This window comes from Dermochelys coriacea, chromosome 11, assembly GCF_009764565.3.
Source record: "Dermochelys coriacea isolate rDerCor1 chromosome 11, rDerCor1.pri.v4, whole genome shotgun sequence".
NCBI lineage: Eukaryota > Metazoa > Chordata > Testudines > Dermochelyidae > Dermochelys > Dermochelys coriacea.
In genome coordinates this window covers 79564903-79590465 of record NC_050078.2, presented here as the reverse complement: position 1 = coordinate 79590465, position 25563 = coordinate 79564903, and the positions used below count along the sequence as shown (strand labels likewise).

Below are 25563 nucleotides of genomic sequence, written 5' to 3'. Positions count from 1 at the left end.
ATATATACACACAAATGAGTTACCATCCAAATCCTAGGAGTGACAGAGCTGTAGGATCTGTCAAGTTCAAGTGTCTTTCAGGGCACACCCAGGAGACAGCCCCTGGGGACCTCTGGCTTCACCTTGGTTTCTCTGGCCCTGTGAGAGATCAAATAGTGAAGAGATGGAAAATTTTCCTGTGAACTTATTTTATTCCCTTCATTCAGCTTCCAAGTCCCCAGGATGAGCTGCCTGGCAGGTAGCATTTTCAAGGTACAATAGGGCCATTACCCTACCCTTTGTGTTGTGATATTCCTTGATGGCCCATCTGATTTTGATATCCTTCTGGATGGGTGGGGTGTGTGTGTGATTCCTATGCTTGGGCTCATAAGTTCAGAGCAAACATTTTAAAGCCAAACCTACCTATGGGTATGTCTACACTACAAAATCAGGTCAAATTTATAGAAGTCGGTTTTTTAGAAATCGTTTTTATATAGTCGATTGTGTGTGTCCCCACACAAAATGCTCTAAGTGCATTAACTCGGCGGAGTGCTTCCACAGTACCGAGGCTAGCGTCGACTTCCGGAGTGTTGCACTGTGGGTAGCTATCCCACAGTTCCCGCAGTCTCCACCACCCATTGGAATTCTGGGTTGAGATCCCGATGCCTGATGGTGCAAAAAATATTGTCGCGGGTGGTTCTGGGTACATATCATCAGGCCCCCCCTCCCTCCATGAAAGCAACAGCAGACAATCGTTTCAGTGAAGTCTGTCAGGGGCACCTTGAAAAGTTTAATGGAGATTCAATCCTGCCTGAAATACTGGGGGAGGGATAGTTCAGTGGCTTGAGCATTAGCCTGCTAACCCCAGGGTTTTGAGCTCAATCCTTGAGGTGGCCATTCTGTGTGACAGTTGTTCTTGTTTCTCCTTGATGTAAAGCCGCCCCCTTTGTTGATTTTAATTCCCTGTAAGCCAAACCTGTAAGCCATGTCGTCAGTCGCCCCTCCGTCAGTCAGAGCAATGGCAGACAATCGTTCCGCGCCTTTTTTCTGTGCAGACGCCATACCACAGCAGGCACGGAGCCCGCTCAGATCACTTTGGCAATTAGGAGCACATTAAACACCCGCGTATTATCCAGCAGTATATGCAGCACCAGAACCTGGCAAAGCAAAACCGGGCGAGTAGGTGACGTCAGCACGGTGACGAGAGTGATGAGGACATGGACACAGACTTCTCTCAAAGCACGGGCCCTGCCAATGTGGGCATCATGGTGCTAATGGGGCAGGCTCATGCGGTGGAACACCAATCCTGGGCCCAGGAAACAGCACAGACTGGTGGGACCGCATAGTGTTGCAGGTCTGGGATGATTCCCAGTGGCTGCGAAACTTTCGCATGTGTAAGGGCACTTTCATGGAACTTTGTGACTTGTTTTCCCCTGCCCTGAGATGCAAGAATACCAAGATGAGAACAGACCTCACAGTTGAGAAGCAAGTGGCAATAGCCCAGTGGAAACTTGCAATGCCAGACAGCTACCAGTCAGTCAGGAATCAATTTGGAGTGGGCAAATCTACTGTGGGGGCTGCTGTGATGCAAGTAGCCAATGCAATCAAAGATCTGCTGATATCAAGGGTAGTGATCCTGGGAAACGTGCAGGTCATAGTGGATGGCTTTGCTGCAATGGGATTCCCTAATTGTGGTGGGGCCATAGACGGAGCCCATATCCCTATTTTGGCACCAGAGTACCAAACCGGCGAGTACATAAACCGCAAGGGGTACTTTTCAATAGTGCTGCAAGCACTGGTGGATCACAAGGGACATTTCACTAACATCAACGTGGGATGGCCGGGAAAGCCACATGATGCTTGCGTCTTCAGGAACTCTGGTCTGTTTCAAAAGCTGCAGGAAGGGACTTTATTCCCAGACCAGAAAATAACCGTTGGGGATGTTGAAATGCCTATAGTTATCCTTGGGGACCCAGCCTATCCCTTAATGCCATGGCTCATGAAGCCGTACACAGGCACCCCGGACAGTAGTCAGGAGGTGTTCAACTACAGGCTGAGCAAGTGCAGAATGGTGGTAGAATGTGCATTTGGACGTTTAAAAGCACGCTGGCGCAGTTTACAGACTCAGTTAGACCTCAGCGAAACCAATATTCCCACTATTATTACTGCTTGCTGTGCACTCCACAATATCTGTGAGAGTAAGGGGGAGACGTTTATGGCTGGGTGGGAGGTTGAGGCAAATAGCCTGGCTGCTGGATACACGCAGCCAGACACCAGGGCAGTTAGACCACAGAAGGGTGCGGTGCACATCAGAGAAGCTTTAAAAACCAGTTTCATGACCGGCCAGGCTACGGTGTGAAAGTTCTGTATGTTTCTCCTTGATGAACCTCACCCCCCTTGGTTCACTCGACTTCCCTGTAAGCCAACTGCCCTCCCCTCCTCCCTTCGATCACCACTTCCAGACGCAATAAAGTCATTGTTGCTTCTCATTCATGCATTCTTTATTAATTCATCACACAAATAGGGGGATAACTGCCAAGGTAGCCCGGGAGAGGTGGTGGAAGAGGGAAGGACAAGGCCACACAGCACTCTAAAAGTTTAAAACTTTAAAACTTATTGAATGCCAGCCTTCTGTTGCTTGGGCAATCCCCTGGGGTGGAGTGGCTGGGTGACCGGAGGCCTCCCCACCGCGTTCTTGGGCGTCTGGGTGAGGAGGCTATGGAACTTGGGGAGGAGGGCGGTTGGTTACACAAGGGCTGTAGCGGTGGTCTGTGCTCCAGCTGCCTTTCCTGCAGCTCAACCACACGCTGGAGCATATTAGTTTGATCCTCCAGCAGCCTGAGCATTGAATCCTGCCTCCTCTCATCACGCTGCCGCCACCTTTCAGCTTCAGCCCTCTCTTCAGCCCGCCACTTACTCTCCTCAGCCCGCCACCTCTCCTCCCGGTCATTTTGTGCTTTCCTGCACTCTGACATTGTCTGCCTCCAGGCATTCGTCTGTGCTCTGTCAGTGGGGAGAGGACAGCACGAGCTCAGAGAACATTTCATCGCGAGTGCATTTTTTTCCCTTCTAATCTTCGCTAGCCTCTGGGAAGGAGAAGATCCTGTGATCCTTGAAAAACATGCAGCTGGTGGAGGAAAAAAAAGGGACAGTGGTATTGAAAAAGACACATTTTATAGAACAATGGGTACACTCTTTCACGGTAAACCTTGCTGTTAACATTACATACATAGCACATGTGCTTTTGTTCCAAGGTCGCATTTTACCTCCCCCACCTTGTGGCTAGCCCCTCATCCCTCCCCATGGCTAACAGAGGGGAACATTTCTGTTCAGCCACAGGCAAACAGCCCAGCAGGAATGGGCACCTCTGAATGTCCCCTTAAGAAAAGCACCCTATTTCAACCAGGTGACTATGAATATCACTCTCCTGAGGAAAACACAGAGAGATAAAGAACGGATGTTGTTTGAAAGCCAGCAAACATACACTGCAATGCTTTGTTCTTCAATGAGTACCGACTATGTGCTACTGGCCTGGAGTGGTAAAGTGTCCTACCATGGTGGACAGAATAAGGCTGTCCTCCGCAGAAACCTTTTGCAAAGGCTTTGGGAGTGCATCCAGGAGAGCCGTGAATGCCAGGGCAAATTAATCATTAAACATGCTTGCTTTTAAACCATGGATACTATTTTAAAACGTACACTCACCAGAGATCCCTTCTCTGCCTGTGGGTCCAGGAGGCAGCCTTGGGTGGGTTCGGGGGGTACTGGCTCCAGGTCCAGGATGAGAAACAGTTCCTGGCTGCTGGGAAAACCAGTTTCTCTGCTTGCTTGCTGTGAGCTCTCTACAACCTCATCATCATCATCTTCCTCGTCCCTAAAACCTGCTTCCGTGTTGCCTCCATCTCCATTGAAGGAGTCAGCACAGTTGGGGCAGTGGTGGCTGAACCCCCTAAAATGGCATGCAGCTCATCATAGAAGCGGCATGTTTGGGGCTCTGACCTAGAGCGGTTGTTTGCCTCTCTGGTTTTCTGGTAGGCTTGCCTCAGCTCCTTAAGTTTCACGCAGCACTTCTTTGGGTCCCTGTTATGGCCTCTGTCCTTCATGCCCTGGGAGATTTTGACAAATGTTTCGGCATTTTGAAAACTGGAACGGAGTTCTGATAGCACGGATTCCTCTCCCCATACAGCGATCAGATCCTGTACCTCTCGTTCGGTTCATGGTGGAGCTCTTTTGCGATTCTGGGACTCCATCATGGTCACCTCTACTGATGAGCTCTGCACTCATCTGCAGCTTGCCACGCTGGCCAAACAGGAAATGAAATTCAAAAGTTCGCGGGCCTTTTCCTGTCTACCTGACCAGTGCATCCGAATTGAGAGTGCTGTCCTGAGCGGTCACAATGGTGCACTGTAGGATAGCTCCTGGAGACCAGTACCATAGAATTGCATCCACAGTACCCCAAATTCGACCCGGCAAGGCCGATTTCAGCGCTAATCCCATCGTCGGGGGTGGAGTAAAGAAATCGATTTTAAGAGCCCTTTAAGTCGAAAAAAAGGGCTTCGTTGTGTGGACGGGTGCAGGGTTAAATCGATTTAATGCTGCTAAATTCGATCTCAACTCCTAGAGTAGACCCGGGCTATTTTCTTATAGCATGGAATTCCAGCATTACATGTGAAATCAATGCAGGCAGCAATTTACAAGTATTTCATGGAGTCTAAACACTAAACACATTGTTGTAAGACTAATAGACTAAAAGACTAATAGACTAAAAGACTAAACTAATATCTATTTTAAGCAAAACTAATATACAGGCGAACTGGTCTGATCTCCAGCTATGAGTTTGCCAGTTCTTAGCTAATGTCTGAAGTTTTGGTAAGAGCTCGCACTTGATTTGCCAGCATCACAGTGACAATTAAAGTGTTCCCAACTCATCCATATCTATAGAGGAAAGTGACTTTAACCCCTGTTGCAGGAGCTGTTGCTGGGGGAACCATAGATCTAATGACAGAGATTTGTACAAAACATTGCATGCTGATGCAGGGCTTCCAGCTTCTCTCCAACCCCCAAATCCCAATTAATTCATTCTGTGACCCTGCAGTCCCCACATCTGCCCCTCAGTCCAGTCCGCTCCTCTTCAACCACTCCTCCTTCCCATCCCTGGTGCCGAAGTGGGGAGGGAGCAGATTCCCTTCCAGGGGGCAGAGATAAGGAGCTACGAGATGGGAGATGAGATGAGGCAGATGACTAGATAGATACTAACAAATGTATTTGAGCATAAGTTTTTGTGAGCTACAGCTGACTTCATCGGATGCATGTCTGAATGCATCCGATGAAGTGAGCTGTAGCTCACGAAAGCTTATGCTCTAATAAATTTGTTAGTCTCTAAGGTGCCACAAGTACTCCTTTTCTTTTTGCGAATACAGACTAACACAGCTGCTACTCTGAGACTAGATAGATGCAAGCCTTCCAGGGTCGCAGAGATTAGGATGATGGCATCTAGAGAAGCCAATTTTTCATTTCAAGTGGGCTATTTCCCCGATGTCTGACCCAGGATCCACACAGTCCTCTTGACCATAGAGGACAGTGTCAAACAGGCTGCACAATCCTGGGGCAATGAGATTGGCTTCTCCATCTCAATCACTCCCTGCTTTCTATGGTTTGACAGTCCAGACCCCATGGAACTTCTGGGGTCATGGAGACTACATGATAGAAAGTCTGCAGGAATACAAGAGTACTAGAGATTGGTGTGTCTGATTCTGGAGAGGCTGATTTCAGTGCAGTATGCTCCCACCATGTCTCAGTGACACAGGCTGAACTGGGATCGCTGCCCCACCCGGAACCAGGGATAGATTCTCTCCCCATCGAAAGAGGCTGGTGGGAAAGTGAAGATTGGGTCATCATTATCAGCATTGGCAAATATCACTTGACCCTGTTCATAGTCCACAGAAACCCGGATAAACCTGAGATCACGACTCAGGGACAGAGGCGTCTCAGAGGAGGAGACAGCACAGAACGTATTCATATACCAATCCACAGCCCAGATCCTGTCCTCAGGGTTACGGGTTCTCCCTCCCTTCCTCCACACAGACTCTCTGGCCACCCCCACAGCCCAAGTTCCCTCATCCTTCACCTCCACTTCCCAGTAATGTCTCCCCGATGTGAATCCTTCACAGCCCAGCACACAGACTCTAGTATCAAATCTCTCAGGGTTGTTGGGCAGATCCTGCCGGGTGTAACTATAGCTCACACTTTTCTGATCCTCAGACAGGATCAGTCGGGGATGAGCTGTGTCTGGATCCAGAGTCACATTTGCTGGAGAGAGAGAATCAGAGCATTAGGGGCAGAGCTCAGTCCTGGGGGCTGGTGGTGCCATGTTTCACACTCCCCAGCAGCCCTGTTCTGGCTGGGACAGGCCTGGATCCCAGGGAGCTGCCTCTGTCTTGGCACCTGAGACTGAGCAGATCTCTCACTGCAGTTCCTCACTGTGTTTAATGGGACCTGCTTCTTTAGTTTCTCATTTGTTTGCAGAGACTTCAGCTCCCGGCTCCCCCTTCTGGGACTGCTCCATTCCCAGCAGCACAGACACAGCAAGGAAGGTCTCAGAAGTTTTTAGTGAGGAGGGAGCAAGGGAGGCAGGTACCAGCTTTAAACCTCAGAGGGAAGCTCCTTCCCCTAATGTAGCCTCCACTCCCAGGCCAGGGAACAGAGAGGAAGGTGCAGCATTGGGGAAGAGCCACTCCAGACCAGAGAGTAGGAGATGGTGGGGTAACCCCATTCCCAGCCCAGAGAGAAGGCGGGGGGTGTGGGGGGAGGCGAGAGCGGGTAGCTTCAGAAGGACCAGAGCACCTCCCAAATCCAGGAAGCAGTGAGCAGCTCCAATGGGAGAGCCCTGCCCTGTCCCCAGGAAAGGGAGGATATTGGAGAACAGGCAAAGGAGAGGGATGTGTCAGCCCCCAGGGGAGAGATTTTTTCTGTTCATCACTCTGAATATAATATTAAAAAGGTCAATGAATGCCTATGAAAATGCCAGGATCCGTGTTTGGATGTTGGTCAGTGCGAGCGTTTCTGATCATTGGCGTGGGCACAAACTCAGCACTAAGGTTGGCAACTGGCATCAAGATTGTTTGTCTGACTTCAGCTTGGGATCTCCTTAGCATTACATGCTTTTATTTTTAGGGCTGTGTACAACATGGCAGTATCAGTTTGGTTGATTTTATTAACGTATTTTTGTGGGAATTTTCTCATAATTTAATCCATAATCCATCTGAAATCTCACCCAGTCTGCGTGATCCTAGGGATTTCTCTCTTTTTGTCTCCAGTTCAGATGGCAGAGTGGCTGGAGGGGCAAAGGATAAGAAAGATCATCCGATGAAGTGAGCTGTAGCTCACGAAAGCTTATGCTCTAATAAATTTGTTAGTCTCTAAGGTGCCACAAGTACTCCTTTTCTTTTTGCGAATACAGACTAACACGGCTGCTACTCTGAAACCTTTCATGCTGTTGTATGTATTACAGCATTCTTATTCTAAACCAATATAACTGTGTTTTAATTATAACCAAAAAACAAACAGAGGCACAGACACACACTTAGGGCTTTAATACCAATATAAACTAGTCTGAAATATCCTTTTTCCTCTTTTATTCAGACATCTCACTGCAATGGAATCAACTGTCATTAAGCCACACAACCACCTATAAGATGCAATCTCTAAGAGAGATATCCTTTCCCCTCATCATCCACCCCCCAACCCCAGCTGGTTTGTCTCATTCACCAATTGCATTTTGCCATAACTTAGACCCAGATCCTGCAAAAAATTTAGAGCGAAAGTTGCTTTGCACACTTTGATCTCTTTGACATTCATAGGATGTTAAGAATTTGCAGTCAGGGCTCTGAATTGTAAACTTTTGCGGTCTATTTACTCAGTGTCTCTGCAGAGCTCAGCACAATGGGGGCCCTTTCCCTCCATAGACTGAAATATGAATAATAATAAAATTATTTTATAAATGGGGAAATTTGAGGTGGAAGAGGGTCAACTCAATGGGCCAAATTCATCCTGAACTGGCAAAGGGACAGAGGAGGCCAATCTGTGACTCCCCTATTTAGTGGCTTCTGAGGGCAGTGCAGACCTTGGCACAGGCTGGGGAAGTCCTGAGATCCAGTCACATTTTGTTAAATAGATAAATGTCATCTAATGGGCCAGAGCTCATCTCCTCCCAGTCTCAGAGGCATATTCCAATTTTCCTTCCTTGGTCCTGTCTTAGTACCTTTGAACATCCTCAGAGTCTCCCTAAGAGCAATATATTTCTGGGAGAAATTGCTGAGCCCCTTTTCTAGTTCAGGAGAAATCTCCACTGACTTCTGGAGCTTCCCCTTCTCACACCTGGAAAGAAAAAAATTCACATTCTTATATTTCATTTAGTGATACGTTATAATTTCTTGTTAAAAGGGGAATTGAGTCTCCATGGCCAATTCACTCCTTGGCCTCTATGCTTCTGATGGATAGGAGATTCCAGTGCTAAGAGCTGTAGAAATCTGTCCATTAGGAACTAGACTGATACACCAACTCCCCCCACCCAGCTCATTCCACACTGGTCTCCAAACAGTCCTCAGGTGAGATCTCTCTTTATCGTGGCAGACCTGGGTTAAATTGTAACCAGCATAGTGCTGACTTCCCCTCTGCCTGGTGGTGCTGGATTCCCACCCCACCTTGGCCATGTCCCTGCCCTGCCTTTTCCCACCCCGCCCCCATTCCACTCCCTTCCCCCAAGTCCCCGCCCCTGCCCCACCTCTTCTCCGCCTCCTCCCCCAAGCATGCCGTGTCCCTGCTCCTCCCCCTCCCTTCTGGAGCATCCTAAGTGCCACCAAACAGCAGTTTGGTGGCGGGCCGGTGGCAGGGAAGTGCTGGGAGGGAGGGGGAGGAGCATGGACGTGGCGCGCTCAGGGGGAGCATGGGGAGCTTGGCAGTCAGTGGGTGCAGAGAACCCACTAATTTTTTCCCGTGGGTGCCTATGGTAACCAGTACCTCAGCACCCCTATTCCATCCCCAGAATCCTGAGGCAGCAAGTCCCCCAGGGATGTAGCATCCAATTCAACAGATAATCCCAGACTCTTCTATAAAAAGGTGAGACTCTCAGGATTAAGTTAATCAGAGACTGGTATCCTGAATGTGACCCTGCCCCATCCATTTTGCTGTGTGACCCTGGGGAGATGTGATGTTAACATGGTTTCCAAGCTTTTTTCCAGCATAAGAAGTATGTGTGGGAGAGAGAAAGAGCCACGTACCTGCTCAAGGTGCTTCCAATGTCCTAGAAAAGACAGAGAGAGAGACAGAATCTGAGTCCTACCTAAAAAGAAAAGGAGTACTTGTGGCACCTTAGAGACTAACAAATTTATTAGAGCATAAGCTTTCGTGAGCTACAGCTCACTTCATCGGATGCATTTGGTGGAAAAAACAGAGGAGAGATTTATATACACACACACACACAGAACATGAAACAATGGGTTTATCATACACACTGTAAGGAGAGTGATCACTTAAGATAAGCCATCACCAGCAGCAGGGGGGGGAAAGGAGGAAAACCTTTCATGGTGACAAGCAGGTAGGCTAATTCCAGCAGTTAACAAGAATATCAGAGGAACAGTGGGGGGTGGGGTGGGAGGGAGAAATACCATGGGGAAATAGTTTTACTTTGTGTAATGACTCATCCATTCCCAGTCTCTATTCAAGCCTAAGTTAATTGTATCCAGTTTGCAAATTAATTCCAATTCAGCAGTCTCTCGTTGGAGTCTGTTTTTGAAGCTTTTTTGTTGAAGTATAGCCACTCTTAGGTCTGTGATCGAGTGACCAGAGAGATTGAAGTGTTCTCCAACTGGTTTTTGAATGTTATAATTCTTGACGTCTGATTTGTGTCCATTCATTCTTTTACGTAGAGACTATCCTTGCAACAAAGCCCGTTGCCAACTCTGTCCACATATCTATTCAGGGGATACCATCATAGGGCCTAATCACATCAGCCACACTATCAGAGGCTCATTCACCTGCGCATCTACCAATGTGATCTATGCCATCATGTGCCAGCAATGCCCCTCTGCCATGTACATTGGCCAAACTGGACAGTCTCTACGTAAAAGAATGAATGGACACAAATCAGACGTCAAGAATTATAACATTCAAAAACCAGTTGGAGAACACTTCAATCTCTCTGGTCACTCGATCACAGACCTAAGAGTGGCTATACTTCAACAAAAAAGCTTCAAAAACAGACTCCAACGAGAGACTGCTGAATTGGAATTAATTTGCAAACTGGATACAATTAACTTAGGCTTGAATAGAGACTGGGAATGGATGAGTCATTACACAAAGTAAAACTATTTCCCCATGGTATTTCTCCCTCCCACCCCACCCCCCACTGTTCCTCTGATATTCTTGTTAACTGCTGGAATTAGCCTACCTTGCTTGTCACCATGAAAGGTTTTCCTCCTTTCCCCCCCCTGCTGCTGGTGATGGCTTATCTTATGTGGTCACTCTCCTTACAGTGTGTATGATAAACCCATTGTTTCATGTTCTCTGTGTGTGTGTATATAAATCTCTCCTCTGTTTTTTCCACCAAATGCATCCGATGAAGTGAGCTGTAGCTCACGAAAGCTTATGCTCTAATAAATTTGTAAGTCTCTAAGGTGCCACAAGTACTCCTTTTCTATTTCCCCATGGTATTTCTCCCTCCCACCCCACCCCCCACTGTTCCTCTGATATTCTTGTTAACTGCTGGAATTAGCCTACCTGCTTGTCACCATGAAAGGTTTTCCTCCTTCCCCCCCCCCTGCTGTTGGTGATGGCTTATCTTAAGTGATCACTCTCCTTACAGTGTGTATGATAAACCCATTGTTTCATGTTCTCTGTGTGTGTGTATATAAATCTATCCTCTGTTTTTTCCACCAAATGCATCCGATGAAGTGAGCTGTAGCTCACGAAAGCTTATGCTCTAATAAATTTGTAAGTCTCTAAGGTGCCACAAGTACTCCTTTTCTTTTTGCGAATACAGACTAACACGGCTGCTACTCTGAAACCTGTGAGTCCTACCTGAGTCACACACTTGGGATCTCAGGGAAGGGATTTTGCAGATATAGGGTAAAAATGATAAGGGTCATGGATACACTGAGCTAATGAGGCTTTTCCATCTTTAATATAAAAGTGTCTCTATCTCTTGAAAGAACAAGTGTAATTCACATCTGTGCAATGCACACACTGAGTTATGCTGTCATCTCTGACTGCTTGACTCCAGTGCCCAGGATTCAGGAGCTGTCTTGTCCCTTTGTTTGGGATCTGGGATGTTTCTCTGACTTGGTCTCACCTGCAGGAATTCACTCGCTGACTCCTGACACTTCCCCTCCATCTCACTGATCAGCTCACTGAGATGGGAAATCTTCTCAGAAAGTTTAGTGAAATATTCATTCTGTATGTTCACAATCTCCTTGTCCAACTGTTCCAGCTGGGCCAGCAGGAGTTGCTCTTGTTCCTCCAGGAACTGTCGCAGCTGCTGAAATTGATATACAATCTTCTGCCTCTCGGCCTGTGTCTGTTTCTGTAAAGCAGTAGGGAAAGGGCTGTTCAGGGACATGGAAGGAGCCTGGGGTCCTTTCATGGAATGCTGAGTGTGCAGGAGGGAGAATTTCTTTTCAAATTCTAAGACATCAAACACTTGACTATACCTTGTGGGAGACTATGCCCTATATCCCACTAGGGAGAGGATTTTCTCACACCTTCCCATTTGGCCTCTCTCTTTTTTAAAGAGATATTTCCATGTGTGACCTGGTCAGGATATTGCATTGCCAGGGACCTCAGAGAAGGAGACCCCAAGGCAGCAGGATTCAGGACTCAGCACTAGATCTGGGTGAAATTTTTTTGCACTAAACTTTTTTTCAGGGAAAATGCAGTTTTGTCACCTCTGAAATGTTTCATGAGTTCATGTAAAATTGCTGTTTGGTAAAAAATAAATAAAAATCTTGAAAAAATCAAGACATTTATTTCAACTATTTCTTAAGAAAATAGTTTAATTTTTTTATTTGAAATAAATTTGTTTGAAAATTTCCTTATATTTAATATAATTATATCATTTTAAAAAAATGGTCCAGATCGAAACAAAACATTTTGAGTTTATCAAAGTGAAAGATGTCATTTGTCCAAGAAAAAATATTATTTTTTTATATGCTCAAAATTTTTTAAAAGTTCATTTTTGGTTCTACCCAATTCCCCGCCCCCCGTTTAAAAAAATCCAGACAATGGAAAGTTCTGTTAGGTTCCCAGATCTCCACAGAATTACCTTGACAGAGAAGAAAAGAAAGAAACAATTCAATAAAAATGTACAGACATTGAGCGCTGCACTGGATACGTTCAGTTCACTTTGGGAAGATTTTCATCAAAGCCACAAAAGCTGGAAATTGATTCATTGATTTAAATGAAATGATAGACTCTGAAGAGGAAGATGTTACCCTTCTCTAGGAAGGGGGTTTTTCAGCCCCCCCCCATAGGGATGTGTGTGTGCACATACACATGCATCTACACATACACACATCCACACACTCACACAGTGTCCCAGGATCAGTGATCAACTGACAAAAACTCACTTTCCCCAAGGCCACAAAGGACTCTACCTACAAACACACCTCACGCCTCCTGTCAGTGTGTAAATGCCCCACCAGTATTGGAGGCTGCTGGGCAATGGAAGCAGCACGGCCAGGTTGGTGGCTCAGAGGCAACCTCATGGGATTTAGAATTTTTTTTTTAAGGGGAGCCCAAACCAGCTGCTCTGGGAGAAGTCTCGAAAACGCCAAGTATTCCAGGACCACTGCGGTGGGGTGAACTCAAGCCTGGGGACAGTTTTTGGGCAGTGGTGCTGAAACGCTTTTTATAGGGGAGTGCTGAAGCCATGTATTTGTGTTGTTACTACGACTTCAAGCCAAGGGGCAACACCCCCAGCACTCATAGTTCCAGCACCTGTTCAACGTGTTCATGAGTTCAACCTATGTTTTTTGGGGGGAAATAGGGAAAAAACAGCAGGGGTGGGGAGAGGTGGCCACTCCCCCGGAGTGCTGCTGTAAGCAAGCCAAACAGGCAGTGGCAGAAACTGCTGGTGGAGTCTGGAGGGAGGCTTCCCAGTGCTGGGAGAGAGAGAGAGGCCAGTAGTGAGCAAGGCAGCAACTGGCACCAGAAAAGAAGGGACGCAGTACGTGGGGAGCCAGTGGATAGGGACCACAGTGGCTGAGATGCATCATCACAGGGGTGCCAGGAACAGAGCTGAAGTCCAGTTCAGGAGGAACAGGAAAGACAAGGATAATAGGAACAGTAGGGGAGCCATCAGAGGGACAATAAGAGGAAAGATAATGGCAAACGGGGAAAAGAGGGAAAGTAAAAGGAAGAACAGTACAGTTAAACAAGAGGAAAAATAGCTGGAGTTTCTAAGGCTATGTCTACACTGGCAATTGAATGACTAAATTTTTTGTCTTTCAGAGGTGCTAAACCCTCTCCCCCCAAAAGACAAAAGTTTTGTTGCAGCAAGTGCCAGTGTGAACAGCATGTTCTCGGCAGGAGTGGTCTCCTGTCAAAAATGCGATCGGCGCTCATTGGGGATGGGAGTATTTTGTCAGCAAAAGAGCCAACAAACAGCGGCTACACTGCCCGACTTAGTGACACAGCTGTGTTGACGTGGCCATGTCACTAAAAGCTTTGTAGTGTAGACAAAGCCTTTGCAATATAAGAAATTATTCAAAAAGCATTGTTCGAAAAACTATGAGAAAAGTAAAGTAAGAAGGAAATATGAAGGAAATATGCTGTAATAAAAGATAAAGTGTAATTAAAAAGAGAAACAGACTTAAGAAATAAGGAGGAAGTGAGCTGCAGTGAAAATAAGAAAATAGCTATGACTGTAAAACAAGAAATCCTTACCGTGGCCTAAGGTGTACAAGGCGAATGACAGGAATAGGGAAATGAGCACAAAGGGACTGTAAACCAGAGAGGAGCAGAGGGATAACTGTTCAATTAAGAAACCAACACACTGCACCAAGGAATACCTGTTTTTATTTAGGCTGGAACACAAAACAGTAAACAGAGAACGTTTCCTCCAAACTCTGGGTTTAGAGAGGCTGAAAACTGAGAAGTGAACATGTATCCGTGGGGTTTATGTTCTAGTGCATTGGATTTTCTAATTCAAAATTCTGTTAGTTCATAAATGTAAATTGTTCCCTATAAAGTGAGTTTAATTAAACTAACAGTAGTTAATACACAGTAGATAAGAACAATAGTTTAAGGTGTAAGCCTAAGTAGTAGTTCCTGCTAAAACAACTCATTTTGATTTACCTACCAGATACTCCTGGCTCCTCTTCTCTCCAGTCACTTTAAATCCCAGAAACTTTTCTCTGTCCTCCCTCAGAGTCTGCAAATGGGCCTGGATCTTTTCCTGAACAAATGGAAATGTTTTGGGAGGTTTGATTTTTATTTTGATAGATCAGAGTGTGTGTGTTGGGGGGGGGGAACGAAACCTTTTCAACCCTTAATAAAAACAAACAAATAAACAAAAAACTGACTGTATTGATGACAGGACAACCGAGCGAGCGGAGTTATGATATCAGCGAGACCAGGGACTTTAAGTCATATTAATATTAATGGAGATGGAGTGGTTTGTATTTGACTTTGTGTCTCACACAGCTGCAGTGCACAGGAGCCAGCAAACAGAGCTGTAAACAGGGGAGTTTGAGGGGGAGTTCTGTTGGAGGAGTTTGTATTGTGGTGCTTGTTTGGGGTTTGGTTTTGCTGGGGGGGGTGGTCTTTTTGGTGTGGCTTGTGTTTCCCAGATTAACAGGACATAGGTGGGAAGGCGATGACAGATACGGAGGCAGCTGTGGGAGTGACTCCTGTAGTGGAAGACACATTGAGGATGACTGGATGTGGAAGCTGTGGTATGTACATGATCCTGGAGGGGGGAACCAGTAAGAGTTTTTTCTGCATGAAATGTCGTCTGATAGAGCTGATGGAGGAAAAGATCCGAGGTTTGGAGATGCAGGTGGAAAGTCTGGTTGAGTTTAGGAAGGGGTTTGAGCAGATGATGGAGCAAAGACATGAGGTATCTGAAGGGAAAAGCTCAGACTCACAGATGGAAGCAGGGCTGGGTAATTTTGAGGGGAGACTGGGTGAGGAAAGTGGTCAGAGGAAGCATGTGACTCAAAGAACCAGGCAGAGGAAAAGACGGGCTAGTGAAGGAGAAATAGAGCTTAGGAACAGGTTTGCAGAGTTGGAAAACGAAGAAGGGGCTCAGCAGGTACTTGTTGAAGGTGGAAGGGTAAGGAAGAAAAGAAGAGAGGCTAGTCCTATAGGAAAAGGGGAAGAGTCAATGGAGACTACACCAAATATGAGCCCCAGGAGGATGCAGGATGGGTTGAAGAGGATTATAAGGGAAAATACGAATGGAAAGAACTTGCAGCCAGAGGGAACAGGGGAGAGACTGGAGAATAGCACCGTCACCAGGAAAAGGCAGGTCTATGTGATCGGGGACTCTTTATTGAGAAGAATAGACAGGCCTGTAACTAGAGCTGATCCTGAGAATAGAAGGGTGTGCTGTCTTCCGGGTGCTAAGATACGGGATGTAGACCTGAGGTTGAAAAGGATCCTAAAGGGAGCAGGAAAGAATCCCCTAATTATCCTTCATGTGGGAACAAATGATACGGCTAGATTCTCGCTGGAAAGTATTAAGGGAGACTATGCTAGGCTGGGGAAGATGCTTAAGGAAATCGAGGCTCAGGTGATCTTTAGTGGGATCCTGCATGTTCCTAGAGAAGTGCAACAAAGGTGTGACAAGATTATGACTATCAACAGATGGCTTAGGCAGTGGTGCTATAAGGAGGGCTTTGGGATGTATGGCCACTGGGAGGCATTCATGGACAGAGGACAGTTCTCTCGGGATGGACCTCATTTGAGTAGGGAAGGAAATAGACTTCTAGGATGGAGGCTGGCACCACTGATTAAGAGAGCTTTAAACTAGGAATTTGGGGGAGAAGGTTGGGAGATGTCCAGGTAATCTCCACACCGGATTTTAGCATTGAGAGGGAAGAAGACGAAGTAAGAAAGGATACAGCCGTGGGCGGGAGAATGGACATAAGGAGGAAGGGCAGTGTGGATACTAGTCTAATAGGTTATACTGGCTGTAGAATGACTGTGCCTAATAGGGTACAACATGTGAGCAAAAATTAAGATGTTTGTACACCAATGCGAGGAGCCTAGGTAACAAAATGGAGGAACTAGAGCTACTGGTGCAGAAAGTGAAACCAGATATTATAGGGATAACAGAAACATGGTGGAATAGTAGTCATTACTGGAGTACGGGTATTGAGGGGTATGTGCTGTTTAGGAAAGACAGAAACAAAGCTAAAGGTGGTGGAGTAGCATTGTATATCAATGATGAGGTAGAATGTAAAGAAATAAGAAGCGATGCAATGGATAAGACAGAGTCCGTCTGGGCAAAAATTACATTGGGGAAGAAAACTAGTAGAGCCTCTCCTATGATAGTGCTTGGGGTGTGCTATAGACCTCCGGTATCTAATTTGGATATGGATAGAGCCCTTTTTAATGTTTTTAATAAAGTAAATACTAATGGAAACTGTGTGATCATGGAAGACTTTAACTTCCCAGATATAGACTGGAGGACAAGTGCTAGTAATAATAATAGGGCTCAGATTTTCCTAGATGTGATAGCTGATGGATTCCTTCATCAAGTAGTTGCTGAACCGACTAGAGGGGATGCCATTTTAGATTTGGTTTTGGTGAGTAGTGAGGACCTCATAGAAGAAATGGTTGTAGGGTATAATCTTGGTTCAAGTGATCATGAGCTAATTCAGTTCAAACTGAACGGAAGGATTAACAAAAATAAATCTGCAACTAGGGTTTTTGATTTCAAAAGGGCTGACTTTCAAAAATTAAGGAAATTAGTTAGGGAAGTGGATTGGACTGAAGAATTTATGGATCTAAAGGTAGAGGAGGCCTGGGATTACTTTAAATCAAAGCTGCAGAAGCTATCGGAAGCCTGTATCCTAAGAAAGGGGAAAAAATTCATAGGCAGGAGTTGTAGACCAAGCTGGATGAGCAAGCATCTTAGAGAGGTGATTAAGAAGAAGCAGAAAGCATATAGGGAGTGGAAGATGGGAGGGATCAGCAAGGAAAGCTACCTAATTGAGGTCAGAAAATGTAGGGATAAAGTGAGACAGGCAAAAAGTCGAGTAGAGTTGGACCTTTCAAAGGAAATTAAAACCAATAGTAAAAGGTTCTATAGCCATATAAATAAGAAGAAAACTAAGAAAGAAGAAGTGGGGCCGCTAAACACTGAGGATGGAGTGGAGGTTAAAGATAATCTAGGCATGGCCCAATATCTAAACAAATACTTTGCCTCAGTCTTTAATAAGGCTAAAGAGGATCTTAGGGATAATGGTAGCATGACAAATGGGAAGGAGGATATAGAGGTAGATATTACCATATCTGAGGTAGAAGCGAAACTCAAACAGCTTAATGGGACTAAATCGGGGGGTCCAGATAACCTTCGTCCAAGAATATTAAAGGAATTGGCACCTGAAATTGCAAGCCCATTAGCAAGAATTTTTAATGAATCTGTAAACTCAGGGGTTGTACCTTATGATTGGAGAATTGCTAATATAGTTCCTATTTTTAAGAAAGGAAAAAAAAGTGATCCGGGTAACTACAGGCCAGTTAGTTTGATATCTGTAGTATGCAAAGTCCTGGAAAAAATTTTGAAGGAGAAAATAGTTAAGGACATTGAAGTCAATGGTAAATGGGACAAGATACAACGTGGTTTTACAAAAGGTAAATTGTGCCAAACCAACCTAATCTCCTTTTTTGAGAAAGTAACAGATTTTTTAGACAAAGGAAACGCAGTGGATCTAATTTACCTAGAGTTCAGTAAGGCGTTTGATACCGTGCCACATGGGGAATTATTAGTTAAATTGGAGAAGATGGGGATCAATATGAACATCAAAAGGTGAATAAGGAATTGGTTAAAGGGGAGACTGCAACGGGTCCTACTGAAAGGCGAACTGTCAGGCTGGAGGGAGGTTACCAGTGGAGTTCCTCAGGGATCGGTTTTGGGACCAATCTTATTTAATCTTTTTATTACTGACCTTGGCACAAAAAGTGGGAGTGTGCTAATAAAGTTTGCAGATGATACAAAGCTGGGAGGTATTGCCAATTCAGAGAAGGATCGGGATATTATACAGGAGGATCTGGATGACCTTGTAAACTGGAGTAATAGTAATAGGATGAAATTTAATAGTGAGAAGTGTAAGGTTATGCATTTAGGGATTAATAACAAGAATTTTAGTTATATGCTGGGGACGCATCAGTTAGAAGTAACAGAAGAGGAGAAGGACCTTGGAGTATTGATTGATCATAGGATGACTATGAGCTGCCAATGTGATATGGCTGTGAAAAAAGCTAATGCGGTTTTGGGATGCATCAGGAGAGGCATTTCCAGTAGGGATAAGGAGGTTTTAGTACCGTTATACAAGGCACTGGTGAGACCTCACCTGGAATACTGAGTGCAGTTCTGGTCTCCCATGTTTAAAAAGGATGAATTCAAACTGGAGCAGGTACAGAGAAGGGCTACTAGGATGATCCGAGAAATGGAAAACTTGTCTTATGAAAGGAGACTCAAGGAGCTTGGCTTGTTTAGCCTAACTAAAAGAAGGTTGAGGGGAGAGATGATTGCTCTCTATAAATATATCAGAGGGATAAATACCAGAGAGGGAGAGGAATTATTTAAGCTCAGCACCAATGTGGACACAAGAACAAATGGGTATAAACTGGCCACCAGGAAGTTTAGACTTGAAATCAGACGAAGGTTTCTAACCATCAGAGGAGTGAAGTTTTGGAATAGCCTTCCAAGGGAAGCGGTGGGGGCAAAAAATCTATCTGGCTTTAAGAGTCTACTCGATAAGTTTATGGAGGAGATGGTATGATGGGATAATGTGATTTTGGTAATTAATTGATCTTTAAATATTCAGGGTAAGTAGGTCTAATCCCCTGAGATGGGATATTAGATGGGTGGGATCTGAGTTACCCAGGAAAGAATTTTCTGTAGTATCTGGCTGGTGAATCTTGCCCATATGCTCAGGGTTTAGCTGATCGCCATATTTAGGGTTGGGAAGGAATTTTCCTTCAGGGCAGATTGGAGAGGCCCTGGAGGTTTTTCGCCTTCCTCTGTAGCATGGGGCACGGGTCACTTGAGGGAGGCTTCTCTGCTCCTTGAAGTCTTTAAACCACAATCTGAGAACTTCAATAGCTCAGACATAGGTGAGGTTTTTTGTAGGAGTGGGTGGGTGAGATTCTGTGGCCTGCGTTGTGCAGATGATCAGATGTGGACTAGATGATCAGAATGGTCCCTTCTGACCTTAGTATCTATGAACCTATGATTTACACCAACATGAAACTGGGGTCACACCCTTGCATTGTTCTTTCACGGTGTGAAATAACCTGTTGTTTAGAAGGTTTAACTAATAAAATGATACAAACTCAGAAGTCTGCAGGGTTAGAAATCTGGGCTGGGATTCTCAGTGGAGCCCAACTCCCACTGACTGTAAGCTCTCAAGCCTCGTGGATGACACTGGCTGGACGGAACTGGTCATAGCACTAGAGCAAACCCCATTAGACATTCTGGGTTTTGTTGAGAACGCTTGGGCTTGGCCCAAGCGCTGTCCTGAGCCCTTCCTGTGGCAATGCCGCCTGGGGAGCTATTCCACAGCTCCCAGCAAAGCTGCCAGCAGCAGCGGGTTCTGGGATGTCAAAATGCCGCACCATGGGAGAGCAGCGTGAGGACTAATGGAGCCACTGTGGCTGGTCCCTCAGACTGACTCAAGGCAGCCCCACCCAGGGGTTAGCTTTGCTGCAATCAAGTTCAATCCCAAAGAGATCTGACAGAGACCTGCACTGCCTGGAGCCCTCTTGTGCAGCAGCTCAAGGTGCTCAGGGGCCACCCCATGTTCAGCCTAGCGACCTCCTCTAGTGCAGACCAGCAACATGGGAATTCCGAATCCCAAGGAGAAACTTCATCTCCTTACTGGGCCTAGGACCTTTATCAAGGTGTTGTTCCCTCCTAATGGCCACACTTCATCACTGCTTTGGAGGCAGCATGACCTAGTGATTAGGGTACTGGACTGGGCGTTGGCAGACCTGGAGTCTATTCCCAGCTCTGCCACTGAGCTGCTCAGTAACCTTGGACACGTCCCATGCCCTTGTTGTGCCTCAGTTTCCCCTCCCATCCGCATCCGATGAAGTGAGCTGTAGCTCACGAAAGCTTATGCTCTAATAAATTTGTTAGTCTCTAAGGTGCCACAAGTACTCCTTTTCTTTTTGCGAATACAGACTAACACGGCTGCTACTCTGAAATCTGTCTTATCTACTTAGACTATAAACAAGTCAGGGATTGTCCCTCACTGGGTTTTGTGCAGGGCCCAGCACAGTAGAGGTCGGATCTTGTCTGAGGTTTGTATGTAAGTAAATAATAATAAATACTATGATACAAATCAGCAATAACCACAGCTTGGAACTCCCCCTTCTCCAGTCTGAAGGCAGCATTCTCACATAGACTGGCCTGCAGTTCTTGTGATTTAAACCTCACTGATCATTTAACAGCTTCAGTTCTGTAGAAAATTCCCTTATTTCACCAGTGGGAGCCAGTTTTGAAAAGGATTTGGGATTTCAGATAAAAGATGCCACATCAAACATCTGTATGTAAAGTCTTCATCTCTTGCCTGGCTTGCCACACTGCCATATTGTTTACCTTTTACAGCATCTCTCATACAATGAAGGCTTTACAAAGCAGAATGATGCAGTTATACCTGTTTCAGAGTAGCACTGAATGCATCCGATGAAGTGGGCTGTAGCTCACGAAAGCTTATGCTCAAATAAATTTGTTAGTCTCTAAGGTGCCACAAGTCCTCCTGTTCTTTTTGCAGTTATACCTGTGACTGTCAACATGTGATTAAATTAACTGGTAATTAAAACCCAAAGCTATAACTCATTAAACTTGCAGCAATTCCTTACCTTGTATTCCTCAGCAGCCTCCTCTATGGGAACGACTGTGTGATCTCTGTGTGCCCGGTATCTGTCACACGCTAGGCAAATGGGAGTCTGATCCTCCTCGCAGAACAGCTTGAGAGGCTCCTGGTGATCCCCACACACCCTCTGCCCTCCTGCATCCTTTATTACCTGAAAATTCAGTTGTTTGGTTATTTCTATGACAGTTGCCAGCTGCCTTTTCGGCCTGGGGTTTCTCTGCTGCAGTTTGTCTATGCTGAGGGTAGGTGATGGCTATACCTAATTTCTCTCAGCACTGGATGATGCAGGCTCAGCAGAAATTGTGCCCGCACTCCAGAGTGACAGGTTCTCTGAAATACTCCAGACAGACGGGACAAGAAGCTTCATGCTGGAGTCTGTCCATGGAGTTCTTTCTGGCCATAACTCCCTCTGTGGAGAGCTGGACCCAGCCCTGTGGGACAGGAGTCACCACTGCAGCTGAGTGTAGGGTGGGCTCAGCTCTGCAATTCCTCTCCCCCCAGGGTCTCACCTGTGCACCAAGCCCACGACTCATCTACCACCTTTCCATGACCCTCTGGCGGGTCACAACCCACCATTTGGGAACCAGTGCCAAGGGGGTATCACCACCCTCAGCCCGATTCTGACCTCCCTGCCAAGCCCCCAGCAGGGAAGGAAGACTGGGCTGTGCACTCCCCCTCCTGCCTGCTGCCTTTCAAGCACCTGAAACATTCTATATAGAAAAGTATGGGTGCTTAAACTCTGCACCAAGGAAACGGATGGCTTTGAAACATGGAACAGTGGCCACCCATGATGAATGGACTATAGAGATTGCTAATATACTCAGCCATCCTTACGAGTCCCCCACTCCCACCCCAGGCTGTTTCTTTATCCACCTGCTGCACATGGTCCTGGTTTTAGACTGTGAGCTCCCTTTGGTTAACTTGTCTGTACAGTGCCTGGCACAAGAGGGCCCTAATCCCTCACTGGGACTCATAGATGCTACTGCAATGGGAAACCAGTACATTCCATTAAATATTGTTATGAATGTCAACACAGAAAATTGTATGAGCACAAGGTTTGCACACTGAAATCTATGGCCAAAATTCCCAAACTGATATCTGCAGGACAGGGACTCTCTCCCTGTGGCCCTAGGAGATGCGGACAGTTGACAATGCTGGTCACAGGGTGGCTGGCCCTTGAAAGGGAGATGGGTCTCAGCCCTACCTGTGACATAAACAGCTCTCCTATGCAGGTGGGGACAATGAAGAAGGACCAGTGATTAGGAGTGGGTGGTGTGACATTGCACTCCATATTTTTATGAAAATATGCTGATGAATATAAATATGACATAACTGGAATTTGCTTTATGTTAAATACGCCATGTAACATATCTTTGCAAAGGTTATGATCTACTGAATATATTCATCCTATTTGTTTGCATGCATCTTTTCTATATCTGAATTTAGGGAAATAAGATATAAACTTGTATTTCTCTGTGTGTGCTGATGAGTGGCCCATTAGCAAACATTTAACTAACAATGGACGTTGGGAGACGCCAATCCACACCTGAGCTTTCCTGGGAACGTTCAAACTAACATGTAAACAATGGTGTCGGCCTGCAAAAAGCTGACTCATTCATGGACATGTGACTTTCCCATGTGGCTACAAACTCCATACTGTTGCTGTGATTTTGCAAAGGAACAAAGGCATTTCCGCCCACAAGAAAGAGAATATAAAGGGCCCTGCAGCCCCTCCATTTTATCTTCAGTTAGCTCAAGGTTGCTGGATCCAGGCCATAAACTACAGCTTTGGTCTGAAAAGGATTTGGCCCAGACTAGGAAAGAATCCAGTCTGTGAAGTATGCTTATTGGAACATCTTTGAGGTTGAGATATTACCTGTAATCAGTTTCTTAATGTATTAGGCTTAGACTTGTGAATTTGTTTTATTTTACTTTTGGGACCTTCCTTGCTCTGTTTGTTATTACTTGAAACCACTTAAATCCTACTTTTTATACTTAATAAAATCACTTTTGTTTATTAATAAATCCAGAGTAAGTGATTAATACCTGGGTGGGGCAAACAGCTGTGCATATCTCTCTATCAGCGTTATAGTGGGCAGACAATTTATGACTTTACCCTGTATAAGCATTATGCAGAGTAAATCAGATTTATTTTGGGTTTAGTCTCCCAGAAAGACTGAATATTGTGTGCTGGGAAAGTCCCTGTTAACTGAGAAGCCCCTGGGCTGAGTGAATCTCTGTCTCAGTAAACTGCCAAGGGTGTGGCCCAACCCCTTGATCTGTGCTGGAGCTGACTGGAGTGTCTTAACTCAGCAAGACGGGAGTGAAGGGGTGCCTTTTCTGGCAGGAAAGTTGTTCTCAGTGGTATCCCCAGCACATCGAGTGATAGTCTTTAGGGAGTCTCTGTGACTGAACCCATCACAGGTGGCTTATGTGATCCAATCAGGCCTGGGGTAGCCAAAACACAGGCCTATGGAGGGCCAGAGGGAGGAGGTCTGTGTAAAAGGCAGAGGAGACCTTGGATCTTCTTCAGGGTGATAAGGCCAAACTCCAGACAAAAGGCTCTGGGAGTCCCTGCTGGGAGAGCAGGGGTGTTATTGACCACAACCCTTTGTGGATTATTTCTGGGAACCTCAGAGGGAAACTGAGGCAGGGCTTCTGTAGAGCCACCCTGGGCCATGAGGGGGCATGCCGGAAGCGGTGACCCTGCTACAGTGCCCTATTGCAGTGCTGCTCCCTCCCGCCCAGTCTCTGCTTCCTGCAATCCCACCCCTGACTTTATCAGACAGACTTGCTAGGGTCTGTAGGATGGGAGCACCACTTCAGTGGCCCCGCTAAGTCTCATGAGGGTGGGGCTCCCTTCCCGCCTGCATGAGGCGCTCCGCAGGGAAAACGTGTTGGGGATGTGTGCCCAGAGGACAGCCCCAGCAACATCCTACTGCTCCCTCGGCCCCAAGAGGGGAAAAGCAATGAAAGGGAGTTTGTGTCTCTGCGATGTGGTGGGAGGGGCAAAGCAGGTGAGTTTCCCAAGGCTCTAGCTATAAAAATGATGGTTAGTCAGTAAATTCCTACCTTGAATTCTTCAGCAGCAACCTCCTCTGCAGGAATCACAGAGTGATCTCTGTGCTCCTTGGATTTGTCACACACGACACAGATGAGGATTTTATCCTTTTTGCAGAATAGTTTCAAAGGCTCCTTGTGTTTCTCACACAACGTCTCTGCTTCTGGTTCCTTCACTGACTGCAACCTCAATTCTCTGACTGCTTCTGCAACATTCCTGAGCTTCTTGTTAAGTCTGAGGTTCCTCTGGGGAAAGACCTCTCTGCACTGAGGGCAGGAGACATCTGTATCCAAGCTCTCCCAGCACTGGGTGATGCAGGTTCTGCAGAAATTGTGATCACAGTTTAGAGATACTGGATCTTGAAAATACTCCAGACAGATGGGACAGGTCAGTTCATCCTGGAGAGTTTTTGCTGGATTTGCAGCAGCCATGGCTTCTAGTGCAGGAAAGAGACATGAAAGGAGTTTAGTTTCACTTCCCTTGTTCTCAGAAATGGGCTGATTGAACTTGGCTTAGTCATTGGGCATTTCCTTTCTGGGCACAGTCTCATATTCTTTGGTTTTTGTGAACTGCAGAGTAGCTTTGAACTAAGTGTGATGAGTCCAAACTGAGACAACTCCTCCCTTGGTTAACACAGAAATCCATGGCGTAGATACCCCATTGCCCTGCGACTTCCCTTGTCCTTTACTCTCTCATGTATAAAAATTAGAGCTGGTCAAAAAAAAAATTCTAATGGAACAATTTTTCTGTTTGGAAAATGCCATTTTGATTAAATCAAAACTTTGCATGGGAATGTGCCAACTTTGATTTTCTTTTTTTAATGAAGCATTCCAATGAAGTTAAATTGTTCCCTTTTAGTTTTTCAGTTTGAAGCAACTTTGTTTTAAAAAATATGCTTGTTGTATATTATCAGTTGTAATATAAAATGAAATTAACATTACAATGTATTAAAAAGAAATATTTAAATTGATACCAAATTATTAATCTTTATTTGGTTTTGCAGGAAGTTTTTTTTCCCTTTTTTCTTCTTTTGGATTCAAAATAAAAATGGAATTTCCCCCAAAGGGAATTTCTGGTTCCTGCAAAGCTCTAATGAAAAGCACCAACTCCTTCTGCATGTTACCAGACATATCCAACACACTAACCACATAGACAGCATCATCAAAAGACCTGTGATGGAACTTTCTCACCCATATCACTCATCCTTTGCACTTCCTTCAGTGAGACAGCCAGTAACTACACAGCTCACTATACATTTCTTGAAGAACCTGTACCTACTCCTTCCCTTCCCTCTTGAAAGTTTCAACTTTTCAATGAAAAACTGAATACTGAACTATTTTGTCCAAACCCCAAAGTATTTCAATTTGGAAATGTCACTGCATGGGGCGTTGTAATTTAAGTTCCTCATGCATTCATCCACCA

General features: G+C 45.6%; 1 protein-coding gene across 2 annotated transcripts; it reads right to left on the bottom strand.

Moving 5' to 3' along the window:
- Nucleotides 1-5499: 5499 nt before the first annotated feature.
- Nucleotides 5500-24682, bottom strand: LOC119863708 (zinc finger protein RFP-like). 2 transcript variants are annotated; one of them, XM_038422488.2, is made up of 8 exons: nucleotides 24153-24682; nucleotides 21067-21231; nucleotides 14330-14425; nucleotides 11324-11554; nucleotides 9255-9277; nucleotides 8237-8352; nucleotides 7250-7309; nucleotides 5500-6285 (listed from the first exon to the last, which is right to left on the bottom strand). In XM_038422488.2, exons 1-8 carry the CDS (start codon nucleotides 24570-24572, stop codon nucleotides 5771-5773), a joined length of 1626 nt encoding a protein of 541 aa, XP_038278416.1. In that variant the 5' UTR covers nucleotides 24573-24682; the 3' UTR covers nucleotides 5500-5770. The 2 variants fall into 2 exon arrangements, with proteins under 2 accessions (XP_038278416.1, XP_043361784.1); XM_043505849.1 differs by lacking the exon at nucleotides 21067-21231.
- Between the last annotated feature and the right edge of the window lie 881 nt (nucleotides 24683-25563).